This window comes from Parasteatoda tepidariorum, chromosome 5, assembly GCF_043381705.1.
Source record: "Parasteatoda tepidariorum isolate YZ-2023 chromosome 5, CAS_Ptep_4.0, whole genome shotgun sequence".
NCBI classification, from domain to species: domain Eukaryota; kingdom Metazoa; phylum Arthropoda; class Arachnida; order Araneae; family Theridiidae; genus Parasteatoda; species Parasteatoda tepidariorum.
Genome location: NC_092208.1, coordinates 22,966,245 through 22,990,634, shown reverse-complemented (window position 1 = coordinate 22,990,634; position 24,390 = coordinate 22,966,245). Strand labels below are relative to the sequence as shown.

At 28.8% G+C, this 24,390-nt stretch overlaps 1 protein-coding gene across 1 annotated transcript in view; it reads right to left on the bottom strand.

The window, feature by feature from the left end:
- Positions 1 to 24,390, bottom strand: part of LOC107442811 (lachesin) — a 236,387-nt gene that overhangs the window by 16,310 nt on the left and 195,687 nt on the right. The window contains exons 4-5 of the mRNA XM_016056467.3: positions 22,311 to 22,466; positions 2,389 to 2,517 (exon numbers count right to left, since the gene is read on the bottom strand). Coding sequence (XP_015911953.2) covers positions 2,389 to 2,517; positions 22,311 to 22,466 — 285 coding nt within the window. The remainder of the gene's footprint in view (positions 1 to 2,388; positions 2,518 to 22,310; positions 22,467 to 24,390) is intronic.

Here is a 24,390-nt window from a genome sequence, read left to right as displayed (position 1 = left end):
AAAATTACCGATATTTTTTTTATAAAATTTGAAACATTTACATGTTCAGTAACAGTTGTTAATTCAAATATGCGTTTTATTCAATTAAAATATGATACGACATTAACCCGTATCAATTTTTCCTGATTCCGCTAAAATGAAAGTAATTTTATTTTGTGAGATTTTAAAAAATCAGGAAAAAACGTTTTATTATCTATCACTGACATCGGAATAAAATTAAAATAATTATTGTTTGTGATATATCAATGCGGAACTCGGAAAAGCATAATGATATTATCATTTTTGGTTATAAGAAGAGGGCCTCACTATTCGGCATTCGCTTCTTCGCATTATCTTGAGATTAAATTCATTTTCTTCAAATGGTATCTTCAACCAAAGCATATAATAAGTAAAGCAAGTATCTCTTTCTTTAAATTAACTGACCTAAAAAGGATATTTTTGAAATATATGCAATTACAGTTTTTAAAAATTATACAAAACTTATAATTTTAAACTAAAAAAACTATAAATATCACAGAATAAATAAAGGTGTTTTATTCGGACAAAAAACTAAACAAATGTTTTAAATATAAGTACTTAGATGAAATCGCAGAATAAAGAAAACAATCTTCATTAAAAAAAACAAATTTTGTTTCAACATTTCATCTCATTTAAATTCTTAGTATTTTTTTATACTTCAATAAAAAAGAATTTAAAATCATAACTATAAGCGTATTGAAAAATACTTTTTTTATGATTCCTTACTTTTATTCGTACAATACTTTGATTGCCACGTAACAAATGTTTCTTAAAAGCGGACAACTGCCCTAAATAAAAAAGTTAAATATAAAAAAAGAACAGCACAAAAAAACTGTCACGTGTTTTACGACCTGCTATTTCCTTAAGAAAAGGACGGTACATAAGATAGAGAAAAGAGAAATGTTAAAATAGATATCATCTGTAATCCAGTAAGCACTTTTCTTGCTCTGGGACAGGACAATAAATAAAGTTTTCGCTGACAACTTTAAGGGATGTTTTTAAAAGCGAAATTTCAAACGTTTCTCTGCAGTTAAACTTTTATTTCGCATTTTACTATCTGAATATATATTTTTATAACATAGCTCGCTTTCGCTGCAGGATATAATTTTGGGTTTTGAATGGTTCCTTCATTCACCGCAAAATATATATTTGGGTGTAAAAATAAGTGATTGTCAGTGAAGTATTTGACACAGAAAAGCACTAGAAATCGATCTCGTTACAAAAAAAGTTCTTAGTTTCGTGTTTATATTTTTTTTTTAAAATTGGCTTGGCAGCAATATTGCGCAATATTTAATTGTTAGCGTTGCACTGAGGATACAAGTTACACAATTAAGCTATTGGCCGACTTATTGTATGGACTATTGGTGACCAATTCATGCATTATATTAATCCGAAGACTATAATGGCGTATTTACACATAACCTCAAATTATAGATTAGCTAACAAAGACAGTGGTAATAATTACCTGGCACTTGAACGCTCTTCACCTTGTATTGTTTGAAGCTATTCACCTAAGTACATGTTAACAACATTCAGACACTCATGCATCTCACCAAGAAATACGCCCAATTCATATATTTCAAATTCAGCCTACTTCAAATATATCAAACAAGCATGATTTACCAAAACAACAAAAATCCGTTGGCAGTGAAGTGAATTGCTGCAGACAATGGTGCAAAGATAANAACATATAAATCAGCAATAACTTCTCTTGTATTTTTCCAAAAGTTCAATTTCGCAGGCTTGTGTAATTCACAGATGGAAGTTTGATGGTAGGTCATCAGGCTGTGGTTCCATTATAGTAAATAATAATATTATAAGGATATCGAATATATACTTCACACCCGCCAGGTTTCTGAGTGAAACTGATTTGGGTGTATAAAGTACTCACAGATCTCCTTAAAACTAACCCCTTCAAGGCAATTTGCTACACCGATTCCCAAGCAGCAATCACAGCCAATACAAATCTTCACCAGTTATGATGCCTGCTTAATAATCAATTTTTATGAAGAATCAGATCTAATTTTTCAGTGTATTCCTTCACGCGTTGGACCTGTCTAGATTTAAACAGAACATAGCACCTCTCTCTGAAAATGATCATCTTTAAATTTTGTAAACGAAAATGGACCAAGTTCATACCACTGCTCATCAATGGTAAGCCACAAATCTTCCAGAAAACTTTTGAAGTTCGAGGACCCTCGATGCATCTATTCTGCGTAGTAAATATCGCGATGAACAACTATGCAAACAAATTGAGCATTTAAATATCATCTTGGCATTCATCAACAACATATAAGTCTAGACTGAAATTGCTAATGAATCTAAATCTTTAAATAAGGTTAAGTTTGAATGTTCACAAAATCTACTTACAGTTGACATTGAGCATAATACGTTTACTGACAGATGGCTGAACACCATTACTCGCTATGCAAAGATAGGCTCCCATATGCAGACGGCTTACTTTACTGATGTTCAAATATTCTCCTTGCATTCCTGATCCTGAAATGGCACATAAAATACTTCAAAAAAATTTTTATTGTTGAAAATGTTTGGAAAGATTAAAGTTATAACTAAAGGTTGTTTAAAATTGTTGAAATTAAAATACTCTAAAACAAGGGTTTATAAGCCAGATAGCCCATTTTTTTCAAAAAACATATTTTTCATACTATTTTCATTATTTTGCATTGATTTTGGTCCAAACCAGTGAAAAAAATTTAAGTTTTGAATTTTAATAATTTATGATAATACAATACAGTATGTGTTTCTTTTTGCGTTAAAGGTAAAATCTTCCAAACACGGCTCACTTCCTAATATATTTTTTAATTGCAATTATTTTCATTTATCCAGTTCTAAGAGAAACATTGACTAATTATTGAAATTTCTTTTATTTAAAAAATTAGACAAAAATACATGAAAGGGATACCGGTGTCCCATTTGCGCAAAAGGGTTAAACACTAAACCTAGGACCCCTATATATATATATATATATATATGCGTGTGTGCATGNAATTATTTTCGTTTTTCTTTTGGTTTTTATTGTGCCCTGTTATAGTGATCATATTTAAAGCAGCTTGATATTATCTACTGTTACCTTACTTCCGTTTTCTTTTTGTTTCCGTTTTTAGTTCGGTTTTGTTTTTGTTGTGCTATATATATATATATATAATATTTTACAGTATATATGAGGCACAGTTTTTTAAAATTTTAGTAAAGTAGTTTCGTAGTTTCGTCAAAAATTAAAAATTTTAGACATTAATTTTTTAATGTTGAGTATTGTTATTGTTTAATTTTACTAAATTGTATGTACACTTATGACATGCACACTTATTGTATTTCTTCTCTCAATAGAGAAGTATGCCAAAGATTAAAAAGAGTATTCAAATAAGTATTAGGATTTTTCACAATATCTAAAACAAAGAGGTTTTTTAATTTATAAAGAAGAAAATGCTAAAACGGAGAAAACAGTAACGATCATTTCGCAACTTAATGCACAGAACCATTTTTGCATGTTTCCCAGATAAAAGAGAATAATTTATTCCATCGAAAAAAGATCACACAAACGAAGTAAAAAAAATTGCAATGTCCATGGAGCTTACAACTCCTCTCTTATTATCATCACGTTTTGAAGAAAATTATTGAGTTAATTTAATAACAAACAAACCCCCGGTCCAACTTTGTTTTAGTATAATCGTAATGAAACTAATAATTAGGTCCATAAAAACCAAACCCAAAAACGATAATGTCATCTCTAGCGTTAAACCATTTGCTCATCCAGCCACAAATGCAAATTTGTTTTCTATGACTGAGCTCTTCTGAGGCTAGATCAATTAGTATCAGCTGCAAAGAAAACAAAAGAAATGCTCAGAAGAATGACGAGACAATAAAAAAGAAATAACAAAATCTAACTTTTGGGAAGAGTAAAAAATATGAAGGAAAATAATATGAAAACGACACGGCCTGTTCGCTTAATACATTAAAACTCCATTAAAACAGTATCCGCTTTACAGTTCGGCGACTCCACCAAGCCTTGTCTCGAAAACGTGTCGCGTAATAAAGTAGTTCTAATTAATTAAAAGTTAAGCAAGCCTTTAGGATAGAAAGGAAGCAGGAATGCCTGCAGTGTTTTCATGTTTGTGGCAAGTATCCAATAAACAGCAACTTTGTTATGAAAGCATAGATATTGTTTTGTCATGCATGATGCACTATATGATTATGATTTTTAGTTCTTTTATTGGAAAATCAAATAGAGTTTAAAGGGAAAACAACAGTTTTTTTAGCTTGTTTATTTTTCATGCATTTGCCTTTTGGTATAAACCTAATATTTGGCTTAAATCTGCAATGTTTTGTTAACATTCGAAAGGGAGAATGAGTATGTAAATAATCAGTTAAAAGAAAGAAGTTTTCACGCCGTAATCAGAATAAAGAAAATTAACTTTGTATTATAAATAGCTATAAATATCTATAAATACCTATTCTTTCATTGCCAAAATTAGTCAAAGAGTATCGAAAACTTTATTTAAAATAAATACTACTATTTTGCCATGTGCAATGCACTACATAATTATGATTTTTTTTCTTTTACTATTATAATTAATCCATTAATCTATCTATTAATTCATTTATCTATTTATTCATCTATCTATTAATTCATCTATCTATTAATTAATCTATCTATTAATTCATGAATCTATAATTCATAATTTTAAACTGAGTTTTTTAATGAAAAATAAGTTTCTTTGAATTATTTTTTTAGCTTCTTAATGATCTTATTATTTTCAAGAAAACGATCATAAAAGAGTCTATTTTTGTTCAAGAAAAATATGTAAAGAAAGGTGTACTTACAGCAAATGTATTCATTTTTGATTTTAGGAGTATTTTTAGCTTGAAATTTAAAACAATTTATTTTTTCGGCGAAGCTAACATTCAGGGTTATTTTGATTAAATGTTGGGTTTCCAGTAAACAAGGAAAATTAAAAAAATAGGCTTTGTAAACATTTAAACAGAATTTCACTAAATTTTTGCATAACATTAATAAGTGTTAGTATTTTTTCCTGTGTGATTAATTTTAAAGCATAAGATATTAAGACCAACATCACACTCCAGTTACATTAAAAAAAAGTCTAGTGTGTAAAATAAGAAATTAAACAAGAAATTATGGGCACAAGAGATAGATATATTTAAACCTTTAAAGTACATTACTTTTGTTAATTAGTTTGCTTTTTATTAGTTGATTATTTAAGTTATTAATTAGTTTGCTTGTCAAGTATAAGTAAATTTGTTTTTCTTCAATTAACCACTGGACACAAAAATGCAAATAAGCAGCTTACTTATGTAGTTGAAAGCTTTATGATAAAAAATATATTGAAAACATATCGAAAACTTCACCAGAAAAAGATTAGGTAATGTTTTGCTTTGGCCTAGACATTAAGGATTTATTATTTTCTGCTGGCTTTTTTTGATGGAAAATCAAATAACATTTAAACAGTTAAATTTTCAACTGATTTGTAGTAATTTTCAACTGATTGTACAATTAAATTTTCAACTGATTTGTACTCTTTATATTAAAATCCAGAGAATACAATAAAAAAATATGATTAGAAATCAAGAAGCTTTCAACATTTCCAACTAAACCAGGCTATTGTATTCGAAAAGTATTCAATCATCATATCAGAGGGAATTGTAAAAAATTTTTTAGGCGTTGATAGATACATTCTAACGTCTTTACTTTCGTGTAACTAGAAATCCACAATACTTTTTCCTTTGTAAAAAATCCCTCCGTTAAAAAAAATAACACTTCCTTACAGAAAACTGTCTTAATTAGTAAACTTTGAAAATGCACTCAGAATGTCTCATCTTTTGATCCAGTTTTTATTCATTTATTGCTTTCAAGGACGTTTTAAATTTTACTAGTTCTTAAAGTTTGTTGTTTCACATGATTTTTACAACCTAGTTTTGCAGGTTTGTTTAAAATATCAGTATAAACTTTGCATTGATTAGATTTTGTTGATTTAAAAATTCGCATAATTAGCGAAATAAATAAAAAAAATGTAGTTAAAGGGATTAAAATGAACAATTTGTGTAATCTATTGAAATAAAGGGATAACGAAATACTAAAATAGTTAAGTAAAAACGTTTCTTTAAGAACTACAGTAAATATAGTGAAAATATTGTTATAAGAGCAGAAAATGTGTTTTATTCTTTACAAGCCACATTTTATGTAAGATGTTCATCTCCCTAATTGCAAAATAAAAATAGTTCAGAAGGATAGTTTTTTTAACTAGATTATTTTTCAATTTTATTATCCACTTACTTTACTTTAAGCCTTTTACTTTAAGCTTAGCAGGAAAATTAGAAGTTTTGCTATTTTTGCTTAAAATTTCCAGTGAAGATAACAAAGCAAATAGGAAATCAATTGATCAAGCCCAGCAAAATAGAAAGGTATTTTGGGCAATAAAAGGAAAAAAAACGAATTTTGAAATTCAGCAAAAATTCCGGTAACATAATGTTCTTAAATTGCAATGGCTAAAATAAAAAAGTTTTTCAATTTTATTGCAAGAGGCTAATTCGTGTTTTTATTCAATATGAGAAAAAGTTATTTTTAAAGTATATTTGAAAATAATAAAAAAAATTAATAGAAAGTAACGAAAATACATTAATTTAATTTTTCATATATTGGGAATTTACTTCGAAATGTATTATATTCTTACATTTGGTTTTTACTACATTCTTAAGAATTTAAATGAATATATCAATAAAGTATTTTATTTATCATGACCATAACATGATATAGTTTCTAACAACGAAAAATAGAATGAAACAAACTATTTTTGAAAAAAAAATATTAAGACGGAAGTAAAAAAAAATGATGTGAAAAACATTTTAAAACCATTAATTAAAAATAGTTAACAACTCTTTAAAAATGTATGAGTGAGTAAAGTTTCACTCCAATACCAAAACCTTCTTCTTTTTTAATCAAAAAAAATTGAAACTGGAATAGAAAATTGTAATTAAAAAAGGACATTTTTTATTCAAAAATACTCTCATTTTTCATATATTTAAAAATGAAAAAATATTATTATTCAGTTTTAAGCCTGATTTCCTGTTATTTAAATATATTATAGGGTATGATAAAAAAAATTACACTCTATGCATCGATTTTACCTTATTTATACAGATAAATGGATTATTTATTTGATAGCTATGATTATATAATTCATATTTTTCATAATTTACAAACAATTTAAAATAATCTATTTGAATGGAAAATAATGACTAAATAAAGATGCTTTTTACTCTAAAAATAGTTTCATTTTTAATAAATTACACTCTATGCCTCGATTTTAGTTTATTTACAGAGGTAAAATTATTATGTATTTCATAGTTTATGTAATGTGCGTATTCCGCAGCTATAATTATGTTCTTCGAATAGTTTTAAAATAATATATATCCCATTGCTATGACCAAGTAATTCATAGTTTTTGTATTTGATAAACAATAAAAATAATTCATTTGAGCATAAAATAATACTGAAATAAGGGCGCTTTTTCAAAAAAAAAAAATACTTTCATTTTTAATGACAAAAAGAACTGTAGAATTATTATTCAGTTTTAAGTTTACTAGTTGTTATTTAAATAAATTATAGGATATGATAAAAAATTACTCTCTCTCAGTTTCTATTTTACCTTATTTACACCCACCTCGATCTCCAAGAATGATTCAAAGCATTCAATTTCATACTCGTCGACTTCGTTAAATGCTCCGTGAATAACGTAATAAAAGAATGGTTAAGTCACCGAAGCATGCTGCAGCTTTTTATGTGAAGTCTTTACGCCAAAATATTTCGTAAACACATCGATGTGAATAAAGTAAAGAGATGTTTTTCACGTGGTCTTGTGATGCTCCATTTGCGATGATGTTTGCTTCTGAACAATTATTTTCGCCAGAAAACTCCAATGGAAATTTACTTTTATTAGAAAAGGAAAAAATGAAAGAAAATCGATGTCATAACTTTTGGGATTAGATATTGCCCAAAACAATATTTTTATAATTACACAAAAATTTATTTTTATTAAATACGCTTCAATTAACTTTCCTGTTGTATATTTAATTTCAATATACTACAAGAAGATAGATGTACACTGCGCAGAAAAGTCGGATCACATTGAAAAACTTTTAATCTAGCGTGTAATTTTGATCTCTGAGTTTGAGCCAAAACGATCCAATTGAGATCGAATTTTAAAAAATTCAGGTACTTAAAATTCGTTTTGCCAGAAACTATTCGATCAATTTTGTTCAAGTTTTGTATTTTGCCATGTTAAATTTTTTTTTTAAATGTTGTAAAAAAATTGTATACTTGTGTAGGCTTACAATTAAACTTTTTTTTTACCATTATTAAATAAAATTATTCAAAAATGATAAATACTTACTAAAGGTTATTTTTTGCACTGAATTGCCTTTGAATAGACAAATTTTATAATTGTATTCTCCAGACGTAAAAGGCACAAAACGTATAATTAACATTAAGGTGACGAAATTTTCGACCACGCTCCCAAATTAACTATTGGGACCGTACTTTCCAGATTGCAGCAAAATGAATATTTATTCAGGGAAAGTGCGTTTTTTTTTACTGATTTTGTAACTTAAAATATCGTAATCAATTGGCATATTTGATGTCCTCCCCTCGAACTATTAAGATTGAGTTACATAACGTGAGATCCAAACAAAAGTTACTTAGAGTGGTCTATTTTTTGCGCACTGTAGGAACATGCTGTATAATTATTTAAAGATCAAATTATAAAAACATTTCGTGGGTTCGTGGAGTTCGTGGGTTCAAACCCCGCCAGCCGATTACTCCCCGTATAGTAAAGTGAATGATGCACGTTAAATCTGTCGAGTCGCAAAAGTACTCCATGTTCCCATAACAAATCAATACCTCTGGGGTTACTGGATTGGAGATTGATCGTTCTCTGATTCAGGTCGAAATTACGATCTATGGATGAATGGCTGGATGTATGAATGGATCCGCTCTACAAACAGGTGTGACGTATGGTGTGGCAGAAGAACTCTTGGCCATAGATAGCGCCACTGGAAAACAAGAGCAATCGCACCCCCTCTGCCTAACCAGGCATAAGTCAACATCAACATAAAAACATTTTTACAGCTCATGCGTTGTAAATTAAAAAAAAATGAAAAACGAAACACCTAGAATAACTTTTGATCTAGTGATCGAATTTTCAAGTACTGCGACTCACTCTTAATTTATTGACATTAACATATTCTACCTTAACCTTATGTATGTGAATCAACCTTATATATGAACTTAACCTTAGATATACTAATTTATAAGTGTAGGGGATATTTTAAGATGCGAAATCAGATACAGAATAGTAGATATTCTAAGCATACATATTTCTCGTTGGATTATGTTTTTCGACCGTCAAAATGTAGGGGTATTCGCAATCGGGAAAATATGGTCCTAATAGTTTGGTTAGAAGTTGATTTGGAAGTATGGAAAGTGTTTTTTTTAGTTGTATATTTTGCTATATTCCGAGAACTTCTTAAGTCAAACAAAAAATCTGTGATATTCAAAGATTGTTGAATGCAGAAATTTTTAATGATTATGTTTAATAATATTCGAAAAAAATTGTGGATCAAGGTATGAAAAATTTTACATCATTTGAAAAATGCATTTTTAAATAGAAAATACGAAATTGGTCCAAATGTTTCAAAGAATTGAATTTTTACTTATTAGGATCTTGTATCTAAAATTCCAGACATCAAATTTACGCTCAATCTTCTTCATTAAGATTTTTTAGATTTTCAAGCAATTATTTTCTGCATTATTACTTTATTTAAATATTTTAATTTCTAAAGCAATATTCACTGGATGGCAAGAGTTAGTTTTTTTTTCATACCCCAGATATAGTTTACCAAATGAAATTTTTTTACGTCAAAATTTCTTAATTCTGACTAAAGGAAATAATTTGCGACTTTTTTTAAAAATTTGATAACTGAAAAACTATTCGAACAATTGCTTTCAAATTTTGCATTTTGCTATTTAGATATGCATTCTTTGAAATGGTTTGAAAATTAGTATACAGTACACTATATTTTTTTTTCAATTATCATTAAATAAATTTATTAAAAATAATAAAAGATTAAAAAAATTTATTTTGATAACTGTATTTTATAATTTTCTGCAAAATGTTTCGATTGATTTTAAGAGTTCTAGAAATATGCAAAATATGCAAAAGGTAAAAATAACATAAATATTCTGACATTTCAGCAAAAATAAAGAAAAATAATTGCGAGATATTTAGAAATTTTGCAGTGCTTAGTAAATTGAACTTTGAAATTACTTCTCGGCTCTTTGACATTAAGGCTTTTCCGGCTCATAAGTCATCAAAACATTACATTAAAATGCAATTCAATAAGAAATGACCCGAGAAAATGCGAATCAATTAATCTACCAACAGTATGAGGAATCAAAATCCTAAGATAAGCGAAGGATTTTCTAATCACACCAAATAGGCGGCTATTTCCCAATTAAACGAATTAAAATTCATTGAAATATCTGAGCAAAAGATCATTTAGATAATTTCATGGGGAAAATCTTTATTTTCCCTAACTCTGTTCACACAGAACTCAGTTTTATGCTAAGTTTGTACGTAACAAGAACTTACAAAGTTTAACTGAAATTCTTGTTTTTACCTCTATAGAGACTACGGCTTTGAACTCCGAGAATCTTGTTTTTATTAAATATCTTGTTTCTATTGGATAAATAATGCGCTGTTGTCGGTGTTTTAAAAAAGAGCGTGGTTCTTGTGAGTTTCATTTACCGAGGAAAAAATCACGTGATCTGAAGCCAACACAAAAAAATGAAACCATTCATCCGTCTAAGTATTAATATTAAGCAGCAACTTTATAGATCATCAAACTGTTATAAAACTTGATGGAGCAACTTGATGATTTTGGAGTCTCATTCGAATAATAGGAGTTTTACCATAGCTGAATTAAAATTTTGTATGAAACGCTTAGAATTGAAAAATATGATGTGAAATTAATATTATTCAATTCTGATTGCGAATTCAATATGTTTCATTTTAAGAGATTGTAAATCATCATCATAAGAATTGCATAGCAATTAGCGTTTTCAAAATAGGTAATCAAATCTTTAACTGACAATAGAAAAACTATTCTTTATGCTTAATTGAGTGTGATTTTTGACAAGAATCATTAAAAAGCATAAGTAAATAAAAGCACCAGTTCAAGAGCACAAAAATTGCCAGTTCATCATGGGAAGGTGCCCCTAACAGTTTTAATTACATTTTTGGCGGCCATAGATTGCCTAGCAATCCTCAATCCTTGTAATGATTTCCTTACAATTTTACTATTGTTTAACACTCCGAATAAATTAACTCTCATTTTTGCGAAAAAAAATCACTTATATCATCTTCACTTAATAAGCATTTATATCTCTTATATGGGCTTAATTTCGGTGTTGGGAGTAAAAACTAAAAACTGAGCTTAGCTCATAAAACTCTTTAAAAACGTAATTATTAGACCCTGAAAGGAACTATCAGAGCCTGTGATTTTACATTTATTATAAGTTTTACTCTTCATGTTTGACGTGAATAGCGATAGTGATAGTCATTAGGTTGTTTAAAGTGATACTTAGTCTTGAAGTTAGAGCTTACTTAGTTCAAAGCATGAATTATAAAAATAAACTGAAAGAAAAGTTTAGCTCACAAGTTCATAAAATAGATGCAAGAATGTAATTGACTATTTGCTGCGATTACAGCGTCAAAGAGTTGTGACAGCAGCGCCATTGTGTGCAACTACAGCACCAGCAATTGTAAGTGTCATGAATGATTGATTTTTGATATAATTTTTACTTGTATAATATGGCATGAATCTTGAATCGATAACATGATGAATGGAACCACTTTCCTGTTTCAATTACTTTGAAAATTTTCATTTATAAAGTTTTTTTACTATACAAAGTTTTTTCTTTTCTCATTTTTTACGAAATTTTGGTTCCTAGAATTCGAATTTCTATGCTTAGTCACCTATAAGTTATAGAGAAATTTAAACCTTCTACAATCTTTTGTAATTTACAAGTTTTTAGTTAAGTTTATTTCATGTCAAACTAACTTAAATTTCTGTGATTCAAAAGAAATATTTTAAATATGTGCAAGAGGAAGAGTTTAGCTTTTCGAACCATATTGTATGAACATCATAAATTGAAAACGCAATTTAAAATTGAAATTAAAGAAAATAAAATTGCTTATTTGATTGTTTTTCACAATTTTACAGTAGCTTTGCGGTTCTTGCGTTCTGTTACAGAAAATGTTTTTGATGCGTTAACTTACAAAAAGCTGTGTAACTAATGCAAAAGTTGTGTGACGTAAAGTAATAAGTTCTTGTCGACCAGTAATGTACCCTCAAGAATTCTAGGCTTAGTGTTTAACCCTTTTGTGCAGATGGGACATCGGTGACCCCACCATATAATTTTTTTTACATATTTGTATAAAAATATCAAATCCAAAAAGAGTAATTTGAATTTTTCATCATTCATATTGAAGAATATAATAATTGATTTTGTAAATTCAAGAAATTTCAATGATGCATTAATGTTTCTCTTTGAACTGAATAAATGCAAATAATTGCAATTCAAAAAAATTATTTGGAAGTGGGCAGTGTTTGGAGTACGATTCTACCTTTAACGCAGAAAGGGGGGCATGTTTCCCATAATGTATCGTATTATCATAAATTATTAAAATGCAAATTACGGACATACGCATACATATGTCAGTAAATTTAAGTTTAATTTGAGGCTTTTTTCTTTTCCTACTACAAACGTAAACATGTGTTAGGTGCATCAGTAAACACTCTCGATGCTTCGATTTTCTTGTTCAGATTAGTGGGTAACTTTAACCATTGCAGGGTATAGGTGAAAATTATGAATTTCCATATTTTTTTTCAAATTTTATTTTCTTATCATATCATATATTATTTAATATGTTTGCTACGCTATCATATATTGTTTAAATCTTTTGGGTAATTATAACAACATTTTAAAAATTACTTAACTTTTTTTCTAGTTTTCCAAGAACGAATAAACGTATTTAAAAATATTTAACACATGTAAGAATACATTTTTATTTGCTACATGCTAATTCTTACATGTTAGTTGACGCAGTCGATACTTAGATATAGTAACAGAACTTACTTTTTAGTGGATAATGAATATGTATAAGAATCGATGCTAAATGTATAATTTATTGTTTTTCAACGAGCTTATATATATACACACACACACACATATATATATATATATATATATGATGAGGGAAGTCTTTGCTTCCCCGTCATTAGCCGTATAGTTGATAGTGGTTTTACATGAATGTTCATTTAGGCCATTAATGAATGAATTGAACGATAGAGTTTCCAGGAAATAATGTACAAATCGTTGAATGTAATTTTAGATTTTATTAAGCATAATTTGTAAATTAGAAAATGGCCATTTCTTCATCCAAAATAAGAAATCCCTTAAAGGGATGAAATAATAATACTCTCTATTGAGAGATCACAAAGCCAGAACAACATTTCTGACCGTTAGAAAATTGAGACTGGGAGGCCCCCCCCAAAGGGATCCCAGCCTCACCAATTTGGAAATTAAAAAAGAATATATTTATTCTCAACGGACAGAGAAAGAGTATGGGTAGGAGATCCAAAATTTGGCGATTTATCATAATATATCATAGCCAAAAACAAAGCCAACTAGCATATCCACATGGGTTTAAAAGAACACCTTGGCGATCACGAGTCGCCAACAAATTTATGTGAATTCTTATAACCATGCAACCGAAACATTTTAGCCGTTGGAAAATTAGAATAAAAAGTTATAAATAGATTTTTGTTTTCGATTAGAGGCGACAGTGAATTAATATGTCTGCATAATAATGAAATAAAAAGAAAGTATCCGTTACATTGATCTGGAAGAGAAGAAATAAATATTTTATGTTCGCNATTAACATTTCATTTATTTTTTTTTTTTTTTTTTTTTTTTTTTTTTAAATAAAATGTTTGTTGTTTTTTTTTACTTATTATTTCCCACCCCCTTTTTTTCATATGTCTATAATTTTTCTTTGTTTTTTTCTTCATTTTGAACTTATATATATATATATATATATATATATGAAAATAATAATAATATTAAAATGAGCTTTTAAACTTTATTGTAAGGAATAAATAATGAAACAAAAGAACAAATTAAAAGTTTTAAATTTCTAAAGACAGTTTATTTTGTGTTAAGTTTATATATAAATGTAGAAAAAAGTATGATTTGTTTTAAAAAAAAGAGAAGAAATGTCTATAAACAACCTAAGCACCGGAGCTACAATCTTTAGTTCATTAGAGAAAATAACTTTATGTTTTGAACACAAAAAAGATAGAAGAAAAGCATTGTTTTATTCCATTGTTAAAAATTTGAGCCAGAATGCATTTAAAACAAAAGAAATTCTTGAAAGCTTGTCCGTTATGTAACGGAAAGCATTTATTTGTTATTTTTCTATTTTATTATAAGATTCACATAATTTTTTCCACGAAATATTACTTTTTTGCCAAAAAGTATTCGGTTTAAAACTAAATATCCGTATATCTGTATTTTTCTTTAATTTCTTTTAAGTCTTAAAATAAGACTAAATATCAAAAACATATTCTTGGAAAACGACATAAAATTGAGTTTTTCCTCCCTCTCCCCATCTGAATAGGCAATTTGATACTCTGATGTACATGCAAATGCTTCCTGTTGTTGTTTTTTATTCGTTGTGCTTTAAAAGTAATATTAAGAAACAGTTTCTTATTATTGTCTAAAGGTTGAACAATTCTACAAGTAATTATTGTTATACTTTTATATGGATATATTATATGAAGTAACACATGATTTTATGGAAAATATATGATAAACACTTGTGAAATAATTTATTAGCCATAGACAAGCAATTAGCAATGTAAAATATCAGAGAGAGCAAGTAGGGAATTTAAGCAAGATGTGACCAGGTATATTCTGAGTTAGCTAACTGAAAAGTAAAAGAAAAGCCATTCTTTGCCTTACACTTGCTTTCTAAAAAAAGTATTTATTTTACTTTTGATTGTAATGGTATGGATTTTTTAGCATGTATCATTGTTTTAAAATAATTTGCAAAGTTCATAAAGATTACAAGGAAAAAAATCCTCGGAATATGATTAACCATGAATACAATTTTATTCATCGCAATTTACTATTTTACTTTTATTTTAACAATGTCACTTCTTATCTTATATCCTTAGAAATATGAAAGAAATTTCTATCAAAACTACTGCAAATTACTTTCAAGAAATATGTTTTTCTTAGGTTAAGTAGGTTATACGTTTGAAATATAATTAAAAAAAAGAGTTTTGCATCGGTTTATTTGCTATATTTTATCCTATTTTATTTCAAAAATTAGGTTTATCTTATCTTATAATGTTTCTAACATTTTAGGTAATTATAGAACATAATACTAAAAGTGAAGATTTTACTAAAAGTTTTTTTTTATAACCATCAGGTTGGATGCATATTGGGTCAGTTTCACACCAGAGGGAAAATTAGAAATCGTAAGTTTATTGACATATTTCTTATTGAAAGGTTTATTACAAGTTTCTCTAAAAACATGAATTAAAATGTCTTGATGCAATCACATTTAGTACTAAAATACTTCAGGCATGTGTTCAATCTTTCACGCATAACAGGTTTGACAAAACCATAAAATAGGAATGAAATTCATTTGTGTGTATACTTAAAATTTTTTAATTTTTAAAATTATGATCTGAGAATGAATATTTTAATAAAATAATCGTTTTGTAAATGAAACATCAAAGTAAAAATACCAAAATGCAATATCAGAAACAAACGAATGCAATTTAAAGACGAACACTTTTCAGTAGAGTCACTTGCATTTTCAAATGAATTTTGAAAGGAAAACAAAATTTCCTACGAAATTCAATATTAGAAGCAGTCTATAATGTATATTATCCAAATAGAAGCATTATTATTTCCAAAATATTAGGTTTTACTACCGAAAAAGTAAACTAATAAGATGTAGTTCTTATTAGTTTAGAAAACAGAAATGCAATAAATAAGTAAATTTCAGATAGGTCGAATACATGTTTAGGGTATTCCTCTTGAGATGTAAATAAATTTTTATAAAATTGGTAAGAAGTGACTTACTTTTATATAAAGTAATATTCTCAAAAATTTCAAAAGTAATCAAAAGTAATATTCTCAAAAATGACTCAATGCAAATAAATGTACATACTTCAAATGATCGTTTTAAACAATTCGAACATAAAATTCTAAAAAAAAGGTTTTCTTAAAAAAAAAATTAGTTCCTTGTCAGTTTATAAGGTGATTTGGCGACAAGAAAAGATTTTATAAATAATGGTTTGAAATACAAGAACATAGTTTTTATATATTTGCTTGCGTAAAGCTATTATACAGAATGCATATTAAATATAATTATCTAATATTAGATTTGTAAATGTGTATTGTTCATATGAAATTAATATTGCATTATAATTTATAAATCATTATCTCTATAAAGTTACGTATTTGACGATTTACTCATGTACTACATTGATTTCGAGCATGCTGTAGTGTTCGAGAGTTTAGCTTAGGAATGTGAACAAGCATATTGCCTCGTTGAAAGCTCACATAAGTTATAGTTCTACTCATGCACTACTCTTAATGATTTATACTCACGTAAAAGCATTTGCAGGCTCTTGATCACGCTACGTCTATGCAGCCATTCTAGATTATGAGTTATAAATTACGAGATATGGTATAATTAGGAGTTAAAAGTAATGGGACTTCTAACCTATTTCTCTCAATTGTTACTACTTAGGAGAAGTATCTAAAAGTATACTTAGCATGGTATTAAGTACACTTACTATTTGAAGGGTTTCATTTTCATATGTTTATTTTTTTTAATTTTAATTACAAAATGAAAATTTAATGTCTGATTATAAAAATTGGAGGATGCTTCCTTACACTGAAAGATAATGGTTATTCTGTTTTTAAATTATCATTTTCAACTCAACTGTTTTCTCTAAACTGTTCTGAACTAACATTTTAAAAAATTGAGAGAATTACTTTTTTAGTCTGTTTAGAATTATTATGTAGGTTATAAAAGAAAAATTAAAAAATTTGAGTAAACAAGATTCCATTCATAGCTAAAAGTCAATCACAGAAAACCTGATTGACAAGAGAACACACGCATCAAAACATGCAATCCTCTTCATTCAATACAATCAGTGCTGACCACGACGTCATATTGGGGGAAAAATTTCACTCTATAGTAGACTATTTCAATCTATAAATTTTCGTCGAAAGTTGAACGCTGCTGTAAAAGTATTAAACAATAATTATTTATATAATAGGGGAGAAAAGTTAAAGTGAAGTTTTTTTTTAAATTTTTCCTTTTATTTATTTATTTAATACACTCTGTAACAAAAAATCGACGCACCAAGAAGCAATCATCCGATTGCTTTGAAATTTCGTATGCATGAATGTTTTGAACAGATATAGCTGGAATGATGCCGACTGTGTACGTATAGTCTTTAGCGACAAATCCCGCTTCCAACTGTGTCCTGACGATCATCGAAGACGTGTTTGGAGACGCACAGGGCAGAGGGGGTATCTTGCCTTCACTATTGCACGCCACACCGACCCTCAACAAGACATTATGGTCTGGGGTGCCATTTCCTTTGACAGTCGGACCCCTTTGGTCGTCATTAGAGGTACACTTACTGCACAGCGGTACGTCGACGACATCCTAAGACCTGTTTTGCTACCGTTCCTTTTGCAGCGCCCTGGGCTGGTTTTTCAGCAGGACAATGCCAGACCACATACGGCACGTGTTGCTATGAACTGTCTGCAAGCTTGTCAAACTCTTCCTTGGCCTGCCAGATCACCAGATCTCTCTCCCATCGAGCATGTCTGGGATATGATGGGAAGGCGATTGCATCTGGCACGGAATGTTGATGACCTCGTTCGACAATTGGATCGAATTTGGCAGGAAATACCGCAAGAGACCATCCGGGAGCTTTATCGGTCTATGCCACGCCGTGTGGCAGCTTGTATCCAGGCTAGAGGTGGGACAACACCTTATTGAACTTGTTACTGTAACTCTGCAATAAATTATTCAATTGTTCTGAAATTTTAATCATTTACTATTCTGTACATTGTCTTCTTATCTACCAATTTTTGTTTCAATCGGACAACTCCTTCTTGGTGCGTCGATTTTTTTGTTATAGAATGTAGTTGAAAATATTACTTATGATAATAAAATTTGGAGGGAGCTTCAACAACGAATAGTCAAATTTTAAGCAGTAATTTTTAATGAAATTGTTTCCTTTGAACTAACATTTTGAAGAATTGAGGGGATTAAATTTTTAATCTGTTTAGGGTTACTATGTACATAATAAGAAATTTAGAAAAAAAATATGAGTGTATAAGAACTCATTCATGGTCAAAAATCAATCCCAGAAAACTTGATTGTCAAGAGAACACACGTATGAACAATTAAACATACTATCCCGTCATACAGTGCAAACAGTTTTAAATTCAGAAAAAATAATGTTAAGGAACTGATTACGAAGTTATAGTGATTAAAGGAAATGGCGCTCGATCAACGATAATCTAGACAGTTTCTATCTATAATGTATTGCAAAAGTTAAATGCCTCTGTAAAAATAGTTAACGTGGATGAAATCTGTTGAGTAAAATACTTGAAAGATCATGTTGCCTTGTGACAATAAATGGTGAATAATTTAATTGTCTCTTTATTGAAGAATCTTTTTCCAAACTATAAAAAAATTACATTAAATATTATGTTTTTTTTGTACAAAAAGTCTACAATAAGTTTAATTTGTTAAATTAAAATATTAAACTGTGAAAGTTAATAAAGTGGTGAATGCAAATAACATTAAAAGAAAGATCCATGCTTTTTTAAACACCTTTTTTTTTTTTAACAAAAATTTAATTAAATTGAGTTATTGAAAATCGATTTTATTATTTTTTGAAATATCATAAGACAGCCATAAAAAGAAAAGGGAAAAAGCTACAACCCCTAATTTAGAAAAAAAGAGTTAAGAGTAGGCAAAGTGCAAAAAAGCATGGTCAAAACTACAGGAATATGGTAAAATTTACCGTGTTTCTGGATCAATAGGAACACCAAGAAGCTTGGTAATTTATATCGTAACGCTTTGGTAATGATTTAGGTAAAAATGACAATAAAAAAATGGTTTTTTAATCTGTTACAAAAATTTAGTAAATGTATGTGAATTTGATAATTTTATCATGATATTTTAGAACATGGCATACAAATAATTTATTCTGAGCAAATTACATTTCAGTTTTGTATGTTACTAAATGTGGGGTAATAAGAACTATAATTTTGCTAACCAGAATTTCCGCTATACAGTTTTCATATTAGCAGAAAAATTACGAAATGAATGTTTTAAATGCTGTATCTTTTGGATTTTATTATTGTAAAAATTATGGTATTGAAAATTATCATTTTTTTTTCAGAAGTGTCATTGCCAAATAGTGCAACAATTTCCCCAGAATTTTCTTCTCAGTGTGCATCTCATGTCATTAAGATTTCGTATTCTTCGTCTTATGTAATTATTTATGATATTAAAATTGCTGTAATATTATATTATTATTAGATCATTTAAAAATAGTTCAAGTAGGAACGTGGAAAAACATCATTTCTTTTAATTCTTTTGTGAAATAATACAATATGCATATTTTTAATTTTGCTTTTAGCTTTATATTAATTCTTAATTATTTAATTTATTAAATTTAATTAAGTGCTATTAATAAGCATTTATTTTTTGTTAAAGACAATTGTAACAACTTTGGTAAAATACAAAAGGAATCAAAACTATTTACTTACAACTCTTAAAAATTTGAGATCAAATTATAATGGAAAATAATTTATAAAATCCATTTTTTCCGTATAGTTTTATTCCTTAATTTTATAGTAACATTTATTTAACTACGGTGATCTGATGATTTAACAATAAATGTTACTGTAAATATTATGGTATATTAGATCTTTTGCTTTGTAAAATTTTATATTAAAAAGTACCAGACAAGTAGGAAGTACTGGTACTTTTCTCCGTAAATTGATTCTGAGTTTTTTACAGTGTATATAATTCATCATTTACAACCTATAAATAACAAACAATATATATAACTACCTATAAATAATCATCAACTTTTTTGGATGAATAGTTGGCTGTTTGTTTCATAAAATATGTTATTTTCAAAATTAATTATTTCTTAAAAAGAAAAGCGAAATTCAGGAATATAATTTAAGTTCATTAGTACATATGCTTAGATTGAATAATTGAAAATTATCTGGATTATTCGTCAAACCGATGCCCACTGGCTGAGTGGTAGCCCTCCGCGCTTTCGTGCCACAGGTCCTTGGTTCGAACCTCGGGCCGGGAAAGATTGACTCTACTTTTCATCCTTTCAGTGGGTTGATAAAATGAGTACCAAGCATGCTTGGGAACTAAACACTGAAGATTCTACGTTAAGCTGACTACCCAACCGGAACATCTGCTCTTGCACTCCAGAGCCCAAGATCAAGAAAACTTAGCTGGGCACATTAGGTTTTGGCCTTCTATGAACTGTCGCAAGCCAGTGAGTTTTGTTTAGTTTAGTTGTCAAGCTATGTCAGTAAAACGAATGCACGGGAGTTTTTATCTCAGATTGAACTCTCCTGCAGGAGAAAGGCTTCATACAACTTGCCCGCATATTTTATGTTATTGTGGTTACTATGATAAGTTACTTTTAATGGGGATTTGGGGTTAGTTGTTTCACTTTGATAGGATAAGATAGAATTGTCATTTTCTTCGGTCCCCCCTATTAGAAGCAGTGCTTTTCTTGTTTACATAGTAATAGGCATCCTCAGACTTTCAGCTGGAAGGAGTTCTCATAAAATCTAGACTATACTTGCAATATTTGGTTCAACCACACTTTCGACCTGTCGATTTCATAGTCGAGTCTAAATTTTGAGCAAATGAAACGCAACATATGATAAACTAAGGAGTTTTGCATTTTGGCTTCGATTTCAATCTACTATATTTTAAATATTGAGCTTGACCACAGCCTTTTTACGCAATTCTTGCAAGTTGATCCAGAACAAGACTGGATTCCTTAATCGGTCTTCTCAAGTTATTTTTCTAAACTTTTTCAGGAATTTTTTTTTTCTTTAAATTATTTAATTGCGAAAAAATTTGAAAATTTATGAAATAATTTTTCGGAAAATGATTCACAAGTCCTATATAAAATTACAGGGAATTAAAATCCAAAGTGTCTTATGAAATATAATACTTATAAATACAATATATAAAATCTTATATAATGCAATATACACCGAAGAGACATTACATTATGGCCACCCTGCTAATAACATGTAGTACCACCTTTAGCCCTCAAAACTGCTAGTACCCGCCGTGGCATTGATTCCACTAGGTGCTGATAGGTAGTCTGAGGTATATGGTACCAAGCCCTCACCAACTGGTCCTGCAATTCCCTCTCATTGCGAGGGGATAGCATGGCTGCACGAATTTGGTTTTCCAAGTAGGACCACAAATGCTCTATTGGATTAAGGTCAGGTGGATTTGGGGGCCAAGACATGATTTGAAAGTCACTGGAATGTTCTTCGACGATTCGACCCTTATGACATGGTGCGTCTAAAAGTCCTTCACACTAGTTAGTTTGTACAAATGCTTAATTATGGACACCCCTTGTCTTCTGGTCTGGGTTCAACTCTGAATCGGGTCAACTGTTTAATACCAGTAATAAAATAAAATATCAAAAAGAACTACGAGTAGTAACATTTTCTGAGATAAAAACTTGTAATTTTCTATATTCTGTTACCAAGAAAATTTTCAATATACTTTTAAACAATAAATTTACAGGCTATTGACAATTGTCTGCTCGTAACACAGTAGTTTTGCAAAGATTTTTGTTTATTCTTCTCACATGAGTCACGTAATTAATTAATGTAATTTAACAGATATTCCTGATTTTCTTTCTCTATATTTTTGCAAACATATTTTTACAAACGCACTGCTAAATTATACCTAGCCAACGAATTAGATATCGTAACTTATTAAAACATTACTTTATCTTCTGTAGCAAAATTTATCCCTTTAAATTATTAGAAAATGAAAAGTAGGAGTTAGGCTTACCGAGTTTGAGACCAGCAGGGATATCTTTTTGGTCTTCCCTTCTCCATTTTATTTTCGGAGGGGGTGATCCTGAAGCCGAACATCTCAAACTAATATCTCCTCCTTCTCGAACATCTGTATCAGAACTTGTGTTCTCTTCATCAATTTTTGGAGGCACTAAAAATAAATAACAGGATATTATATGATAAAGCATCTAATATTTGCTTGAACTAATAGTTTGATAAGCTAATTTAATTTCGGTTCGTTATCCGAATTATTTTCATCCGAATTCCCACAATATCAAATGTTGTGTTTTGTCCCTTTCTACGACATTGTACTGAATCTTTGATGGTGTTATTAATTTTGAATTAATGAACTATAGAGAAACAACAAATATGTTAGTCCATTCAAATTTATTTTCCAATTATTCATATTACCTTCATTTTATTTACGTTTTCTGATTAATGCTGCTCCTAAAGATCTGAATTGTCCAGATATATTATCCTTAGTTTTCAAACATCATTATTGTCTTTTCTCATATGTTTAATTAATTAATCCCTCACCTAAATTATCTCATTCTATTCCTTTTTGTGAAAAGCTTCTAACGAAAAAATAACTTACTGTAATTTTATGACCCTGGTCTATGTTTATATTTGCTATGTGTAGTTGTATGCCGAAAATATGGTAATAAATTGCCATATACTTATGGCAAAATTTTATAGTAAAGTTTTGCCCTTAGCAAAACCTCATGGAGATAATCCATAGTATTTTTATGGCAAACATATGGCAAATTTTCCTAAAGGAATGAAGTATATAAACGATACTATTTAAAAAAAAAAGGATGTGAAGAATAAAATAAAAGTTGATTACGTGATCTCTATTGGCATGTCAATTATATTTCTATTTTTCATGTAATTTAAATTGCAGTTTATTACAGATCTTCCTGGGAAGCCAGAAATCTATCTATATTAATTTACACAAATTTGTAAGGAGAGATTTTTGCTTTGCTTAGATATGTTGCCTGTGTCATCAGATTACTGAAAATGCTCTGAAATTGTGAATACCGTCCAAGCAGGGTTATGAAAACTATTACACTATACGAATGAACAATGCATTTTTCTTTTTTAAGAATATATTTCAAACATTTTCGATCATTCCTATTCGCGTGATTTCCCATTTTGGTTTTCAGAATTGGTCACCAAAATCATGCGGTTTAGCATCCTCATCCTATATCTAGGATATTCAGTTTTATTTATGCAAAATGAAAATTAGGAACATCGCCATAGAATGTATATGTATCAGTAAAATCACTTGACTTGATCCACAGTTTACTTAATCTAATATTCCTTACTGTACAATATTAACGAAATTCTATTTCATTTATGCTAAACAGTTTTTCAAAAGTTCCATAAAATAGTAAAAAAAGTAGCAATAAACCCTCGGAGGCCATTTGCTTTCTGCACAAACCTAGGTTCAACTGTTCGGTAAGTATTTCCACACTGTATATTATAAAATCAATAGAAATTCGCTATATGCTATAAAATCAATAGAAATTCCCTGTAATGAAAAACATGCGCTGTTTACTTAAAATACTTATTTTGTGAGTTCGTTGACACCAATATTTGAAAATTTTTAATTTCGAAAACTACTACATTTTTTGGAAGTTGAATGATAAAAGCATTTTATTTTATATTTCAAGTAGACTATCTGTTTCAAAAGTATTTAAAAACTGCATTCCAACAAAGAGTTAAGTCATTAAAATAAATTAGATTATTTTTAAAAACAAAATATTGAATAACTTTTAAACAAAAATTTATAAACATTTGAAACTTGATATCTTGTAAAAGTTGAAATGTATTATAAATAAACATCAGGTCTGGAGGGGAATTAATTTAAAACTGAGAATAAAACGATGAGAAAGAGATGAGCTTAAAAAATATTGAAAAGAAGATATTTTTCAATTTTCCAACAGATGGGTATGATGTAAGGGAAATAATTAACTTTTCTTCAAAATGGAGATTTTAGGGATTTTTAAGAAATGACTTTCTAGGAATAGATTTAAAAAATTAGCATAAGAAATCAAGATAATCACATTGGAAAA